At 41.4% G+C, this 16,196-nt stretch overlaps 2 protein-coding genes across 2 annotated transcripts in view; one reads left to right on the forward strand and one right to left on the reverse strand.

Annotated features, from left to right (window-relative positions):
* OCIAD2 (OCIA domain containing 2) overlaps positions 1–16,196 on the reverse strand; it is a 945,756-nt gene that overhangs the window by 111,363 nt on the left and 818,197 nt on the right. The gene's annotated exons all lie outside the window — the stretch shown is intronic.
* Positions 1–16,196, forward strand: part of CWH43 (cell wall biogenesis 43 C-terminal homolog) — a 108,450-nt gene that overhangs the window by 16,367 nt on the left and 75,887 nt on the right. The window contains 5 exon segments of the mRNA XM_049789833.1: positions 2,659–2,860; positions 4,999–5,087; positions 10,426–10,683; positions 14,364–14,489; positions 15,888–15,967. Of these exon segments, the coding sequence (XP_049645790.1) occupies positions 2,659–2,860; positions 4,999–5,087; positions 10,426–10,683; positions 14,364–14,489; positions 15,888–15,967 (755 nt within the window).

Below are 16,196 nucleotides of genomic sequence, written 5' to 3' on the forward strand. Positions count from 1 at the left end.
AGGGATCATGCCTGGATGGCTCAGAGGGTCATATGGGTTACCAAAGATTGAACTCCAGTTGGCTGCCTGCAAGACAAGACTACTTCATTTCCTATGTGCTATGACTGAGAGGCCAACTTGACTTGAAGTTGGGTTTTTTGCCAGGGCTCTGATGATACTGAAACTTTAGATCTGAGAGGCGGAGGAACAAGGAAAGCTTGCTCTGTCCCACCACCTTTCAAATCACTGGACTCTCTCCCAGACCCACACCCAACCTGGCTATCTGCTGCAACTGCTAAGTCAGGAGCCTTCTGAGAAGAAAGGAGGCAGGTTACTAACTCTAGGGAACTTGCCGCAGCCTTACTGTGTGGCGCTTAGGTAGTTACTGTTCTTTATACATACTTGGAGGAATCTCCTGACTAGAAACAGAGAGGGGGTTGGCTTGCCATGAACCAAGTATTTGTCCTATTCCCCCTTTTTTGCCCCAATCTTGGCATGAAACAGGCAGAGTGAAAATAGGATAAGATCATTGCGAGTAAATTGGCTATGACGTTGATATCCGTTAGATCGTTCACAGTCCGGTCTCTGTGCTTTGTTTTTCCAAACAGGCACCTTTCCAGGTGGGAGCTGGGGCAGTGGGATAAGGATCTGAACTGCAGGGTATCCCTTACTTTTCCTCACTTGAGTTTTCTTCTTTCTCACCTCTTTGAAATGTATATGACCCAGTTGTGGGTCCCTCTCTTCCTGCTTGTGTCCTGTGACCCTATTTACAGAACTCAGGACCCTTCCCCCATGGCCCCACACATATCTGATTCTGGCATGTTGAAAAGTCAAAAAGGCCTGTGGAGGGCTGACTGACCAGAGTGCAGAGCTGGTACTTTGATAGACTTAGCTCAGGGTTTCTGAGCCTCCAGATCCCATTATATTCTCCCTCATCCTGAACTTTCAGCTCTGCTCCTCCTTTTGCTCTTGGCAAAACAGTTTTCTTCCTAACCCTGCAGCTTTGTCTTTTGTTGTTGTTGTTGTTGTTGTTATAGTGTGTGTGTTTGTGTGTGTGTTGGGAGGGTATTTCCAAGAAATACTCAAAGGTGCTAGTCCCATTGATAATTGACCAATTGTGTTGGATAGTTCAGTGGTTGGGCCTGATGATATGGGGGCTGCCTGGACCCAGTGGTGTAGGGGGCCATTACTACAATTTCAGAGTTGCTCAGGGGCCTGGAATGCCTGGATATGACTCAAGTCCTTGATATGCAAGGCATGTTCCCTGACCCTGAACACTCTCTCTCTCTCTCTCTCTCTCTCTCTCTCTCTCTCTCTCTCTCTCTCTCTCTCTCTCTCTCTCTTTCTCTCTGTCTCTCTCATTAAAAATTATTTATTTTGGTGCTGGAGTGATAATACAGCAGATAGGACATTTGCCTTGCATACAGCCAACTCAGGTTCAATCCTCAACATTCCATATAGTTTGCTGTGTACTACTGGGAGTAATTCCTGAGTGCAGAGGAACCTCTGAGCAACTCTGGGTGTGGTCCTCCCCTCAAAAATAATTTTAATAGGGGCTACCTCCAGCATGTTTGGAGCCTGGACCTCTCCTATAATCAGACAAGGTCTCAGGTCTTTCCACACCCCAGACATGTGCTCAACCAACTTGAAACTTTCTCCTAGCCCCAGAGAGGCCTCTGTTACTGTGTCGAGCCCTTTGTCTGTGCATAGGCAATCTTCCTCATAGAATTTTCTCTGGTTTTCCCTTTTGTTTTTGTTGTTTGTTTGCTTGTTTTGCTTTCTTGGCCCATACCCAGCTGTGCTTAGGGTTTACACTAGGAATCAATCCTGGCAGGGCCTGAGGGACCATATGCAGAAATGGAGGTCAGCTAGATGAAAGGCAAGTGATTACCTGCTAAACTATCTTTCTAACCTTGATTGTCACCTTTTTGAACAGGAGGCCACTGATGCCAAGCATTAGGATCTCTTAGTCCAACAACTCCATGCAATAGAATACAGTACTCAGTTGCTGGAGTCAGACTGCCTGAGTCCCAGTCAATTTCAGTTTCTTTTTTAGCAGCTGTATGATCTTGGACAAGGTAATTGTCCTGTTTCCTTTGGCCTGTTTTCTAATCTGTAAAATGGTATTTCTCATAGAGCCAACCTCATCAAGTTGTGAAGATTAGATGGGTTCATATAAGGGGCTTGAATTTAGGATTGGCATGTGGAAATGGTTCTGTTGGTACAGTATTGTTACTCCAGCCAACCAAAGAGTTGGAGATGAGCCTTGTTTATTGTTCTTTAGGGGAGAAGTAACTTGGCATACCAGAAGTGTTTCTGCTCTAGTTGTACCATACCAAAACATACCATGCACTTGTCCTATGGCAGTGCTCTGGAAGCCAAATGTGTTGGGGTTGAAACCAGAGTCAGCTGAACTCAAGGCAGGGCCTTGTCCCCTGTAGTGACTCTCCAAAACTTCTACCTTTTCTCTCATAGTTCAAAAAGCTTTGCTTTCCCTAACCCATTCTCAGTCTAGCCTACCTGAGACAGTTTCTCCACTGAGCCACTCAGCACCTTCTACTCTGCCTTGAGCACATCTCATCTCAAAGTTCAAAGCCAAGGACTGTCTCTTCCAAATAATCTGTTAACTTCAAAGAATGCGTGTCTGTGGCACTGACTTATTTGGGTTTTCTGTTCTAGATGCTGAGTACTGTCAGCCTGAGAATAAGAAATCAGGCGAGACAACCAGACAAGCAGCCACTGGATCTAATTGTGTATTGGCAGGAGCTGCTTTTGGCAATCTTTTGTTCCTCACCCACTGGATTTTTGGAGACGTGTCTCTTATTTCCAGGTGGGCAGTGAGTGGGCATCCTCATCCAGGACCGGATCCTAACCCATTTGGGTGAGTTGGGTTGTGGGAAGCAATTAGAAAAATGATTGGGGAATGGGGCTGAAGCAATAGCACAGTGGGTAGAGCGTTTGCCCTGCAATGACCGACCGTGTTCAACCCCTGGTATCCCATATAGTCCCATGAGCCTGCCAGGAGTGATTTCTGAGTGCAGAGCCAGGAGTAACACCTGAGTGCTGCTGGATGTGGTTCAACAAAACAAAAAAAAAAAGAAAGGAAGAAGAAAGATAGGAGAAGAGAAGAAAGAAAGAAAGAAAGAAAGAAAAGAAAGAAAGAAAGAAAGAGAAAGAAAGAAAGAAAGAAAGAAAGAAAAAGAAAAAGAAAGAAAGAAAGAAAGAAAGAAGAGAAAGAAGAAAGAAAGAGAAAGAAAGAAAGAAAGAAAAGAAGAAAGAAGAAGAAAGAGAAAGAGGTGGGAAAGAGAAAGAAGAAGAAGAAAGAAAGAAGAAAGGAAAGAGGTGGAAAAGAGAAAGAAAGAAAGAAGAAAGAAAGAAAGAAGAAAGAAAGAAAGAAAGAAAAAAGAAAGAAAGAAGAAAGAAGAAGAAGAAAGAAAAAAGAGAAAGAAGAAAAGAAAAAGAAAGAAAAGAGGGGAAAAAAAGAAGAAAGAAAGAAAGAAAAGAGAAAAGAAAGAAAGAAAGAAAAAGAAAGAAAGAAGAAAGAAAAAAGAAAAAAGAAAGAAAAAAAAAGAAAGAAAGAAAGAAAGAAAGAAAGAAAGAAAGAAGAAAGAGAAAGGGGTGGGAAAAAGAGAAAAAGAAAGAAAGAAAAGAAAAAGAAAGGAAGGAAGGAAGGAAGGGAGGAAGGAAGGAAGGAAGGATTAAGGGACTGGGAAAAGGGCTCAAAGGGCTGGAGCACATGTTTGCCCATGGGAGACTTGGGTTCAATCTCCAACCTTGCACCACACCCTCAGTACTGCAAGGTGTAACCTGCCACACCAAAGAGAAATGGCTTGATCATAGGAAGGGATTCTTACCTTGTTGGGCAGTGAGACTGTGTGAGTCACCTTTAACCTAGTCCATGCTCCTTGGTTACCAGAAGTATTTGTGTGCTCTGAAGCAGAAAGTATGAGAAGGAAATTTACTCCAGTGCTGAGGATGGCTGAGGCATAGAGGAATGGAAGATTGGCACAGCTAAGCAAGAAGTTCTGGGGATTCCTAGTTCTTCAGTACCCCTGGTACTGAAGAGAATTCATAGTGGTGGGTGGAAAAGGCTGGCATTCCCTGGCCATCACATCCAGACTCCACCTCATGAGTGAGTCATAGGGTGGACATTTGGTAGGAGTTTTAGTGATCAGAACAGGGTGGCAGTTGTTGAGAGGAGAATGGCTCTCAAATGTTACTGCTTGACTCTTACTGATTCCTTCCTCCTGTTAGACCAAGATGGCCATGAACCCAATCATATTTGCCTTAGAGGAATCCTCACCATCTTATATAGTCTCTTATATAGTCTCTCAATCAGCCTTCACAACTCTTATAATTAGTAAGATTTAAATATGCTAATAATGCCCATAAAATATTAAAACTGTGAGTTAAACTTTATTTTTAATTAAAGCACTATGATTTGTTTACTTACTGCTTTTTGGGCACACTGGCAATGCTCAGGAATCACTCATAGCAGTGCTTGGAAGACAATATGGGATGCTAAATATTAAATCTGGGCCAGCCACATGCAAGGCAAGTGCCCTACTGCTGTTCTATTGCTCTGGTCCCAAGGCACCATGATTTATAATTAATCATTTGAGAGTTTCAGATGTACAAGTTTTAGCACCAATCATATCCCCAATGCCAAATTCTCTCCATTAATGTCCCCAGGTTCCCTCCCATACTCCTCCTATTCTTCCTTCATACTCTGCTGCAATCATATGTAGTGCTGGGATTAAATCCAGTAGGCTTTATGTGCGAAAGTGCCTTACCTGCTGTACTATTGCTCTGGCTCTGTCATTTTCTTTCTTACACTCAGTTCAAAGTTGCTATTCATTTAGTGTTTGGAAGCATTTACCATTGTTTTCCTGTGGGTTCTCACTGGCTGTTTCACCCAAGTCTCTGATATACTGAGATATAGGAGATAGATTTCTCTTAAAAGTGGGAAATCTTGAGAATTTTCTCAAGATATTTCACAGTGCATTCTTGTCTTGACAGTGGCATGATTCTGCTCGCTTTGGCAAGTGGACTGATGCTTTCTACTTGTTCCTGGTTTCCAGTTACCAGTTTCATTTGGTGGGTTACAGGTATGTGAAGTTAACTGGCAGGTGGGCCCCTCATGTAACTTTGTCATCCAGTTTACTTGCAGGCATGTGTCTCAGCACTAGAAACAGTGACTGAGGCAGCCAAACAGACTTGCACTACTACCAAATGGACTGTTGGAATCCAAAGAAACAAGCTCCCATCTGCTTACCTGGGCTGCCTGGCCCTTTCTCTAGCCTTTTCCTTCTTCCCTGGGAATAAGCAAACAAAAAAAAAGGCAGAACTGGTTAAAGTCAGTTTTAGTGATTAAAAAACAAACTATGGATCAGGAGTAATAATACAGCCAATAGGGCTCTTGCATTACATGTAGCTGACCTGGGTTCAACCCCTGTATTCCCATATAGTTCCCTTAGGTTTGGCAGGCATGATACCTGAGCACAGAACCAGTGTAAGTCCTGAGCTGCTCAGTGTGGTCCAAAGTCCAAAAATATTTTTAATTATAAAATCAAACTTTCCACTGTGTATCCAGGTGAGCCCCGAGTTCTTATTTCTGTGCAGACAGGTGTCTCTCTTGGTATTCACAAAGTGGTTATTGAGAGTTGTTGGGGGCTGGGGTCCTTGTGGATGTGAGACTGTGTATGGGGTAACAGAAGGGAAGGCATGAGTTAAGTAAAGCAATAAGGAAGCCCTGGGTGCTCTCACCCCTCATTGCCTGTGCATGGAGATGTGGCCCCAGTGAACAAAGTTGCCAGCTCCACACCCTACTGGAGCTGTGTGTACACTGCTGCGGTCCACACCGAGTTGTTTTACCTGCTTGTGTACTTTCTGGGAGTCATGCCATGGGAGTGACCTTTCCTCTCATCACAGACAGGTCTCATGAGACCCTTCAGAAAAAGGGCCAGGAGACTCCATTAATGTTGCATGCAATGATCATCTCTAGAGCCTGTATCTGTAGGCCATGGAGAAAACGTTCTGGCGCACATTGTTTTCCAAATATGAAAGCTGCTCAGCATTTATGCCATGCCTTCACCCAGGGCTGGTAAGCAAAAAATGCTTACTGGACAGGTAATTGGCAGTTTTATTTTAAACACAGAAAGCCAAGGACTACAGCAAGTTAGAAATCAGAGAAACTGATGATTATACTTAGACATATGTTTCCAGGTAAGTAAGGCATAGCTCAAACAGTAAAGTCTTATCTAATTTTACTGTCTCTCTGAAGCATTAAATAATATTTTAGAAGACCCCATGAGAACCCAGATTTATGACTTTTAATAGGCTGTTTGCAGCAGGAAAGGAGAGAAGGACCATAATTCATGAGCTTCCCCTCCCTTTCAGACACACAACCCACCTAAAATTAGTTGGAGCTCACATGTAATTACCTACAGATGGTTCCCACTTGCCACTGGAATTCATCTCTGGAAACCATCATAAAGAAGAATGGAGAAAAAGGAATCATATTTTTTGCGATGCACTGTGAAAGTCTGCTAGTTCCAACTGGATCTTAGCATTAAGTTAATGATGGCGATGGCCAATAGAAATTTCATGAATGTAAAAATACAGGAGCTCAAATTTATTTTTGGATTTTTTGGCCAAACAGAGCAGTGCTTGCTTGGTGGGGACTACTCCCAGCTCTGTGCTTGGAGAGTTTCTTCTGGCGGTGGCTTGGGCTGTGATGCCTGGGTGAAGACGTGGTTCTCCTGCATGCAGAATATCAGCCCATCAAGTTATTGCTCCAGACCTAGGATTTTTTCACTATTAATGTTTGCAAGTAAATAAGAGACTCAGCAGCTGTGAATGTAGCTCAACAGTAGAGCAAAAACCATGTATGTGTGAGACTTCTTAGTTTAATTCCTGTTACTGCAAAAAACAAAACAAAACAAAAAAAAAAACACCCAAACACCAAAACCAACCCTCCTTCCCAAAAAGCCATATATATACATGTTATATATTTTATATATAAAATCTTTATATATGCATTTATCTCAAAGTTCTATTTTAAAAATATACACATTTACTAAACATATTGGATCTCAATGTACTATGTGTTAGGTAAGATCACATAAAGCAATGAGCTTTGCATTAAAAGATAACAAGTTAAGCAAGTGTTAAGTCCTGAAACTGACTGTCCAGGGCTTGTCCCTCTTTAGAGGAAAGTAACTCCGACCTCTGACCTCCGGTATGGGCTTCCTTATATGCTCTAAACCGCAATCCTACAATTTTGTTGTTTGTTTGTTTTTTGTTTTTTGGACCATACCTGGAGGTGCTCAGGGGTTATTCCTGGCTGCTCAGAAATAGCTCCTGGCAGGCACGGGGAAACCATATGGGACACCGGGATATGAACCAACCACCTTTGGTCCTGGATCGGCTGCTTGCAAGGCAAACGCCGCTATGCTATCTCTCCAGGCCCAATCCTACCATTTTTTTTAATGCCCTTTACAGTGATCAGTTAGATGCACTTGGAGGCTACATTGTTTATATTTTCTTGGGGTCTGTCAGGCCACCAATTTCCCTCTGCTTATTTGATAGATTGATACTTTATTCGAGACATGGTTGGGAGGTTCAAGACTTGGCTAGAAGGTAACTGCTAGGACAGTTAACTCTGTCTTATACAATGCCTCATTCTGGAGAGGGGAGGGTTTCAAAACATGGTTTGTGGGGTGACTGAGAGGTCTGCCTTGTGTGTATAAAATGGCTAATGTCTTAAAATGGAGGAACGTATGCTAAGTCTTAATTTGCAGTGTGCCTACATTTTATTACATGCAAATTATAATTTATTGACAACTAATATGCTAGTCATTACTATATTATTAGAATATTTATCTAAAATTTAAAGAACAGTTCTGCTTGGTACCTTTGATGCTATAAAGATTTGAAGAATATTATTTTAGACTAAGTCTAAAACAGAAAAAAAATCAGATGAAACAGTTGTGAAAAAGACAAAGTGTGAATATACCAGAGTATATTTCATATTGCCACAACTGTTGTTCAAAAAGGTAGATTGAGGGGCCGGAGAGATAGCACAGCAGTAGAGCATTTGCCTTGCATGCAGCGATCCAAGACAGACAGTGGTCCAAATCCCGGCATCCCATATGGTCCCCCGTGCCTGCCAGGAGCGATTTTCTGAGCACAGAGCCAGGAATAATCCCAGAGCCCTGCCAGGTGTGCTCAACCCACCCCCCAAAGGTAGATTGACCAGGGTGTGATTCCAGTCACCCCATATGGTACCCTGAGCCAAGGAGTACCAGTATATATTTCATATTATCACAACTGTTGTTCAAAAAGATAGATTGACCTGTGTGATTCTAGTTTACCCCCATATGGTACCCTGAGCCAAGGAATAATTCCTGAACACAGAGCCTGAATAAGCCCTGAACACCTTTGGGTGTGGTCCCCCCCAAAACAAACAAAACAAACAAACAGAAACATGGTCTGGTGAGAGTTTTCAAAGGGTTTAACCAGTGAGGTTTAACTCAGGCTTTGTAAAGGACCCCTAGAAACTGGTTCTTATATTTATTCAGGTCTTGCTCTTTTTGAAGCAGAGAGGAAGGCACTACCCTTGCCCTGTGATGACCAAGTGGGTATCACTTATTGATGAATGCGAGTAGGAAGCACTAAGCTTGTGGGCACCAAACCCCACACCTCCTATCCTAGAGTAGTTCCCTACCAAGGATCGTGCCATAGATAATCTCACAGGACAGCTCACAAGAGACTTCATAGATGAGCATAAGTGGGCAGCATTTGGTTCTAGAAAAACATCTTATTCACATAGCTCCAACTGATGGCTCTTTAAAACTCTTATGAGAGTCTCAAAGAGGCCTTCCAGGATTTGGATCGAACATTCTATCCTTCAGCGAATGAATAAATATTTACTAAATACCTCCTATGCACTGGTAAACAACAAAGCCCTTGCCACGACCACCCCAGACCTAGGAGGCCTGTTCAATAATAGAAAAAAGAAAAGCAAAAATAACTGAAAATGAAGCCAGACCACTGACAGGGGTGTGTTTTAGATGGTAAGCTGCTGGGCTGTGGCTCAAGAGATAAAGCATATGCCCAGTATGTGCAAATACTTGAGTTTTATCCCCAGCACTACATGGTACCTAGGACACAACTGGGTATGATCACAGTACTCCCTGCATTTCCCTAAAACTTCTTAAAAATATTTATTTTGGGAGCACAGTGAGTAGAGTGTTTGTCTTGCATGTGGATGACCTAGATTTGATCCCTAGGATCCCATATGGTTCCCTGAGCTTGCCAGCTATAATTTCTTTTTTTGTTTGTTTGTTTGGTTTTTGGGCCACACCCATTTGACACTCAGGGGTTACTCCTGGCTATGCGCTCAGAAGTCGCTCCTGGCTTGGGGACCATATGGGACGATTGAACCACAGTCTTTCCTACGCTAGCGCTTGCAAGGCAGACACCTTACCTCTAGCACCACCTTCCCGGCCCCACCAGCTATAATTTCTGAGTGCAGAGCCAGGAGTAACCTTTGAATGCTGCTGGGTGTGGTCATAAAATGAAAATATTTTATATATTTTATTTTTTAAATAGAGATTTCATATTATGGGGCTTGAGCCATAGTACAGCAGGTACTGCCTTGCATGCAGCTGATCTGGGTTTGATCCCCCCAGTATCCAATTTAGTCCCTCAACAAGCACCACCAAGAGTAATTAACCCCTGAGTACTATTGCTGGGCATGACCAAAAAGCAAACAAAAAGGTTTTATTTAAAATAATATTTTTAAAAGAGAGAAAAATTTCAGAAACCATACTGACTCAACATTGTTTTCCAGTGCCCTGGATCTGAATTAAATGATCCTATTTGGGTGTTAGAGATAATTGAAATTTTGGGGGGATCCCAAGTGGTGCTCAGAAGGCCTGAGGACCACTCCCTTAGATGCTCTCTGGCTTGACGTTCAATGCCAGGGTCCAAGGATGCAATGATGCTCAGATCATCAGGACCAGGGACCCCTCCCCTGACCACCCCAGTAGTGCTTATGGGTCTCTAGGGCTTCTCCTCACATGCTGTACTGGGGGAAGGTATGCAGTGGTGGGTCTCAAAGCCTGGTGGGGTGTCCTATACACCTTACCCAAGTGCTATGTCTCTGGCCCCAGTTTTTTCATATTTTATAGTTGTCAGATCTGAACAAAAGTAGCCTAGAAAAGCCCTTTCCTTCTCCTGCCTGTTCTAAAGAAATAGCCCTGTTGGACAGTTCCTAGACTGATTGACATTCCAACTCCTTTTTTGCTTGGAGGCAGCTCTGAGATCTTAAGCAAAACATAGTCCCCTGATCTCATCCTCTTCCTCATCTACAGCCCTGCACAGTGGACCCCGAAAGCCCCCCACTGAAGACTGACTCCTTTCCTTCTTGCCCACCTCCAGGAGCTGCTTCGGCCGCTGGCCTCCTTTACCTGTCCACATGGGCAGCAGCGCTTTCAGGAGCCGTGCTGGCCATCTTCACAGGCTCCGTGTGGCCACAGGTGCTGGGACAACTTCTGAGCTCGGGCCCCAACCCTGGAAGAGCCATGACTATTGCCATGGCCTTCTACCTGCTGGAGTTGTTTTTCTGCGCATGGTGCACAGCTTTTAAATTTGTCCCAGGAGGCGTTTATGCTCGAGAAAGATCTGATGTGCTTTTGGGTAAGTGCCATGGAATGGATGAGATTAAAGCAACCCAGGAAACAGCCTTGGGGTGGGGCCGGAGAGATAGCATGGAGGTAAGGCGCTTGCCTCTCATGCAGAAGGTCATCGGTTCGAATCCCGGCGTCCCATATGGTCCCCCGTGCTTGCTAGGAGCAACTTCTGAGCATGGAGCCAGGAGTAACCCCTGAGCAACTGCCGGGTGAGACCCAAAAACCAAAAAAAAAAAAAAAAAAAAAAAAAAAAAAAGAAACAGCCTTGGGGTGATGAGGATTATGTAGTTTACTGGACTCAAAGAACTAAATGGAGGATCCTGTCATTCTCATTAGATTGTCTTAATTAAGCAACACAATAAACCTGGTGTTATGATATTGGTACTTTGGTGGTGGAAATAAGTAGAGTAACAGATGTGAAATTGAGTCCCTCAAATACAGACAGTTGGATTGCAGTACTGATTAGCAATCTTTGGGGGGAGTGGTAAAGAGGGGGTAAACCTAGACCAGAGGTGACACAGAGATAGTGGTGGAGACTTGTGGGAATTTAAGTAGAGTTGAGGTGTAATGACTTTGAACATCAATAGTATATACTTTGGTACAATTGTATCAAACAAACTCAAACTATAATATGGTCAAACAAATACAGAACTGAGATATAATGGATAAATAGTCAAATAACTACTTAGAAGCATGTCTAATTCTTCCATGAGTTTCAATAATATTTATGAACTTAAAAGGCATCTAAAGCATATTTGTTGTGAAAAAGCAAGTTTGATAAAGAATGAAGAGCAGAGAAGGAGCTATGTAACCCTTGTATTCTGTGCTGTGTTGGGGAGACTGTCAGATCACAATGCACAAGAAACCACCTCAGTGATTTGTTCATAAATATACGAATATAAGAATTACGAAGTTTTTCCCCCTCAATTTTATCTATGACTTGTTCTTATTTTTACTGTTTGATTTATATTTAAACATATAAATCACAGCATATTTAATAAATTCCCAAATTACAAAAAAGGGACATTTTCTCTTTCAGAAGTTGTGAACTTATATACTAAAATTAAAATCTCGTAAACTGAGCCATTTTCATATTATTACTTTTTTTCTTCTGGCAGTAATGAAATAAGTGAAATCTATGAAGCATCCCTCGAGTCATGTGTTGCCCTTCATTTTTATTTATGTAAAACACATCAAGTACTTCCACGATAAAAAAACCTTTGAAAAGTGAGGAGACAAAGGGTATTACTAGTGGATTTTGTTCTTGTCTGTTCATTCATTAAAATTTCCCATTTTATTTTATTTTTTATTTTTAATTATGTGAACAATGATGCAAAATTTCCCATTTTCTCAGCTATTCTTTAAAAATTATTTTCATTGAATCCTACTACATTCTAAGGATAGTGCCAGGTGTTTAGGATTTTTTTAAGACACTATAGTTTAAATTTAGGAGGTTTTTTTGTTTTTGTTTTTTGTTTGTTTGTTTATTTTTAGGTTTTTGGGCCACACCCGGTGATGCTCAGGGGTTACTCCTGGCTATGCGCTCAGAAGTCACTCCTAGGGGCTGGGAAGGTGGCGCTAGAGGTAAGGTGTCTGCCTTGCAAGCGCTAGTGTAGGATGAACTGCCGTTTGATCCCCCGGTGTCCCATATGGTCCCCCCAAGCCAGGGGCGATTTCTGGGCACATAGCCAGGAGTAACCCCTGAGCGTCAAACGGGTGTGGCCCAAAAACCAAAAAAAAAAAAAAAAAAAAAAAAAAAAGAAGTCGCTCCTAGGTTGGGGGACCATATGGGACGCCAGGGGATCAAACCGCGGTCCGTGGCAAGGCAGACACCTTACCTCTAGCGCCAATGCGCCGGCCCCAAATTTAGGAGGTTTTTTAAATCTTATTTTGGGGGTCATACTTGGCAGTCCTCAGGATTTATTCCTGGCTCTGTGCCCAGGGATCAATCCTGGCAGTTCCCATGGAAATATATATGGTGTCAGGGATGTACCTGGGTTTGGTTAAGCCAAGTATCTTAGCCCCTGTAATAATCAGCCCCCACAATTTAGGAACTTTTAGTTGATTTTGTATGATGATTAATCAGATTGAGCTCCTCCACTTAGAAGGAATATTTTCCATCACCGAGCTACATCCACAGACCCAAGTACTTAGGATCTAATAGAAATAATGCTCTGTTTAACTGGAGCTGGAGTGTAGTAGATGGCATAGAACAATGAAGACATACCTTGTTTTTGCAATAACCTGCCCATGTATCTGTCTCTTTGAACAGACTGTTTTGAGAAGGATTTCTCCCTATTTTTTTTTTTTTTTACATTTCCCTGTTCCAGGCCTGCTCAATATTGACTAAGTGAGTTTTCAATAGCTGAAATAGCTCTTGAGAGTTTGTGGAATTAGATGCACCACATTCTAAGGTTCTACCTTAGTCCTTTTCACTTGGCCACATGCCCTGGCCTTCCATCTTCCCATTCTGTATATGAACATTTTTACCCCATTTTTTACCCCTGTAACTGTCTGCACCAGTTAGTTTGAAAAATGTTTTTAAATGACATGTATTTTAAAAGAACTTGGGAGGTTTTTTATATTTATGAACATTCAAGCTATTCATTTCATTAGCACTGCTGTAACCTGGGCTTTGCAAACCTTATATTCATTCTGGTTTCTTTCAGGTGTGCATTCTCTGTCCTGCCTTGTCTTCCTTTTCAATGCCCTGCTTTTTCCTTACTCCAGCTTGCTTGGGGCTCTGCTATGTGAAGAACGTGAATGACAGTAAGAGCCATTCTAAACTGAATTTTATGGCTTTAAAATAATCTGGGTGGTGTGTGTTTGTGGAGCCAGTACAATCAAAGAAACCAATCAGAAATTAGTTATGGTTGTATTACTTGGTTTCTCCTGCTATTTCCTGGAAACTTTTATAAAACTCTTTTTGGCTAGCCTTTCACTTAAGCTTCACCTGACCTTGACATTTCTCTTTTGGCATATTGTTCAGTGATTGCTCTGTTTCTGTTCTTGCTCTAAGCCATTTTAGAAGTCTGTCAACTAGTACATGACATATATAACTATATTCCCAGTAACACATCCCAGTTGAGTTCCACTTTAGAAGTGGCTTAAATAGTGCTCTGTGAATTCTAGCAGGCACCTTCTATGAGGACCAATAAGGAAGTTGAGAAGATGTATTTCTCAAATGCTGCAGCCTCTCCCCCTTCAAAAGCCTGAGATTTAAAGGGTGAGGAAGCCATCAGGAAATTAAAGCAAATCTTCTCTCAGGAAAAGACTGAGGTTCTCTCATTTAAAGACTAATATTTATGTTACGTTAGTAGTCCAGGGGGCAAAGGTGGAGATATGAGTTGCATGCAGAAAACTATGATGGAGGGTGGTCAACACTGGTGCTGGGTAGGGCCCTAATTCACTGTCACTATATGCCTGAAATACAACTGTGAAAGACTTGCAATTTACAATGGTCTCAATGAAAAATTAAAAAAATAAAATAAAGACTAATATTTAGAGCCTCACTGATTTTATTAGAGCATCCTAATCTCCCAAAGTAATGACTTGGGTACCTAGATAAATTAGTCAGTAAATGAGTGTTCATGATGTGTCTATTGAAATGAAATTGTGGCTCTGTAATTCTTCTATGGGCAGGGCTTTGGGATAAAAATATGATACAAGTTTTCTTTCTTTCAACAGGAACTATAATGCTATTTATTGGACTGAATATGCTATTTGGTCCCAAGAAAAGTTTTGTCTTTTCTCTTCAGACAAAAAATAGTCCAAAAGTGCTTTTCAGAAAGAGTGAAAAAATCATGAAACTTTGTAAGTGTAATCTTTCCTTCCTTCCTTCCTTCCTTCCTTCCTTCCTTCCTTCCTTCCTTCCTTCCTTCCTTCCTTCCTTCCTTCCTTCCTTCCTTCCTTTCTTTATTTTTCCCCTTTTTTTATTTTTTAAATAAAAGCATTTTAGGGGCTGGAAAGGTAATGTGACTGACCTGAGTTTATTATCCTGCACCACATAAAGTTTCTCTGAGCCCCACCAGTGTGATCCCTAAGCACAGGGCCAGGAGTAAGTTCTCAGAACTGCCAGGTGTGGCTCCAAAAACAAAACCCCCAAAAGAAATTTTATTACAAATATACATTGTAAAGATATATGAAATTAAAGAGTATAATCATGTGCCCATTACTCATTTCTGGCAATTATTAACTCAGTTATAAAGTTGTTTCTCAATGAATTTTTTCTTGCATATATGTGTGTATAATCTTTTTTTATCAAGTGTAGTTTTTTAATTAATTAGTTTATTTATTTATTTATTTTATTCCCATCACCAATGTCCCAAGTGTCCCTCCTCCCCACCCTACATCGGCCTGTACTCTAGATAGGCTTTCTACTTCCCACATCCAGTCACATTTTGTTATGATGGTTCTCCGTGTAATTATTTCTGTGACTGCACCCATCACTCTCTGTGGTGAGCTTTATGTTGTGAGCTGGACCTTCCTTTTATATATAAAAATTATATATTTTATAGAGTTTTAGTCTAGAAATCCAATTTATTTACAGTTTTCCAAACATTAGCCTAGCCTTCTATTCTTTAGTTTTGTTATTACTGAATTCCCTCCTTTCCTTTTTTAAATTAAGCTTGCTTATTTTATATTTTGATTTTGAAAGTCTAATATCAAACTGAAGATATAGGATACAGTACTGTTTAGTCCCCAGCATCATATGGTCCTCTGAGTATCCTTGGGAGTGACCCTTGCAAACAGAGCCAGGAGTGGCCCACAAGAACAAGATGCTAAAATCCAAAATATCTTAAATATAGTGGACTTAATTCTGTAAACTAGTTCTTCCCCTCTTTCTAGGATGATTCTTAATAACAGAGACTTGTTTTCTTATATATTATTACTTCTTGTATATATTTATAACTTATTCTTCTGTTTGCTTTGGAACCATATCCAGCAGTGTTGGGGGTGGGAGCTGTTTCCAGCTGTTTTAAGGACATTCTTGGCATTGTACCCATTGAGCTATCTCTGGGATATTTTAGGGAAATTCCATCAATCCTGAATTTCAACTGTGGGTTTTGTATGCATGCCACACATGACAATTAGCTTAGGAATTAGACACTTCTTCGCATAAAACTCCTTTGTTAATAAAGTCAGTAATTCCCTAAAATCAATTTTTAAGAACAAAGTTCTTTTTAAAATAACTATCTCTTCTCTTTTTAGTTTTGTGGCTGCTTGTTGGAGTAGGGTTATTGGGATTAGGACTACGGCATAAAAGCTATGTGACAAGGCTGGGCAAAGGGGTAAGTAAATCAAAATTCTTAATATAAATTTTGATGGGGATGTTTTTTGATTCTTATTATTGGCCATTTTGGGGGGTTGGGAAGCTGGTACTCAGTGATGCTCAGGGCTTACTCCTGTTCCCATGCTCAAGGATCTCTCCTGGTAGGATTTTGGGTACTATATGTGATGCTGAGGACTAATTCAGAGTCCTCTATTCTGCATCCTTTTTGTTTACTTCACCATCATGAC

This window comes from Suncus etruscus, chromosome 16 (assembly GCF_024139225.1).
Source record: "Suncus etruscus isolate mSunEtr1 chromosome 16, mSunEtr1.pri.cur, whole genome shotgun sequence".
Lineage (NCBI taxonomy): Eukaryota > Metazoa > Chordata > Mammalia > Eulipotyphla > Soricidae > Suncus > Suncus etruscus.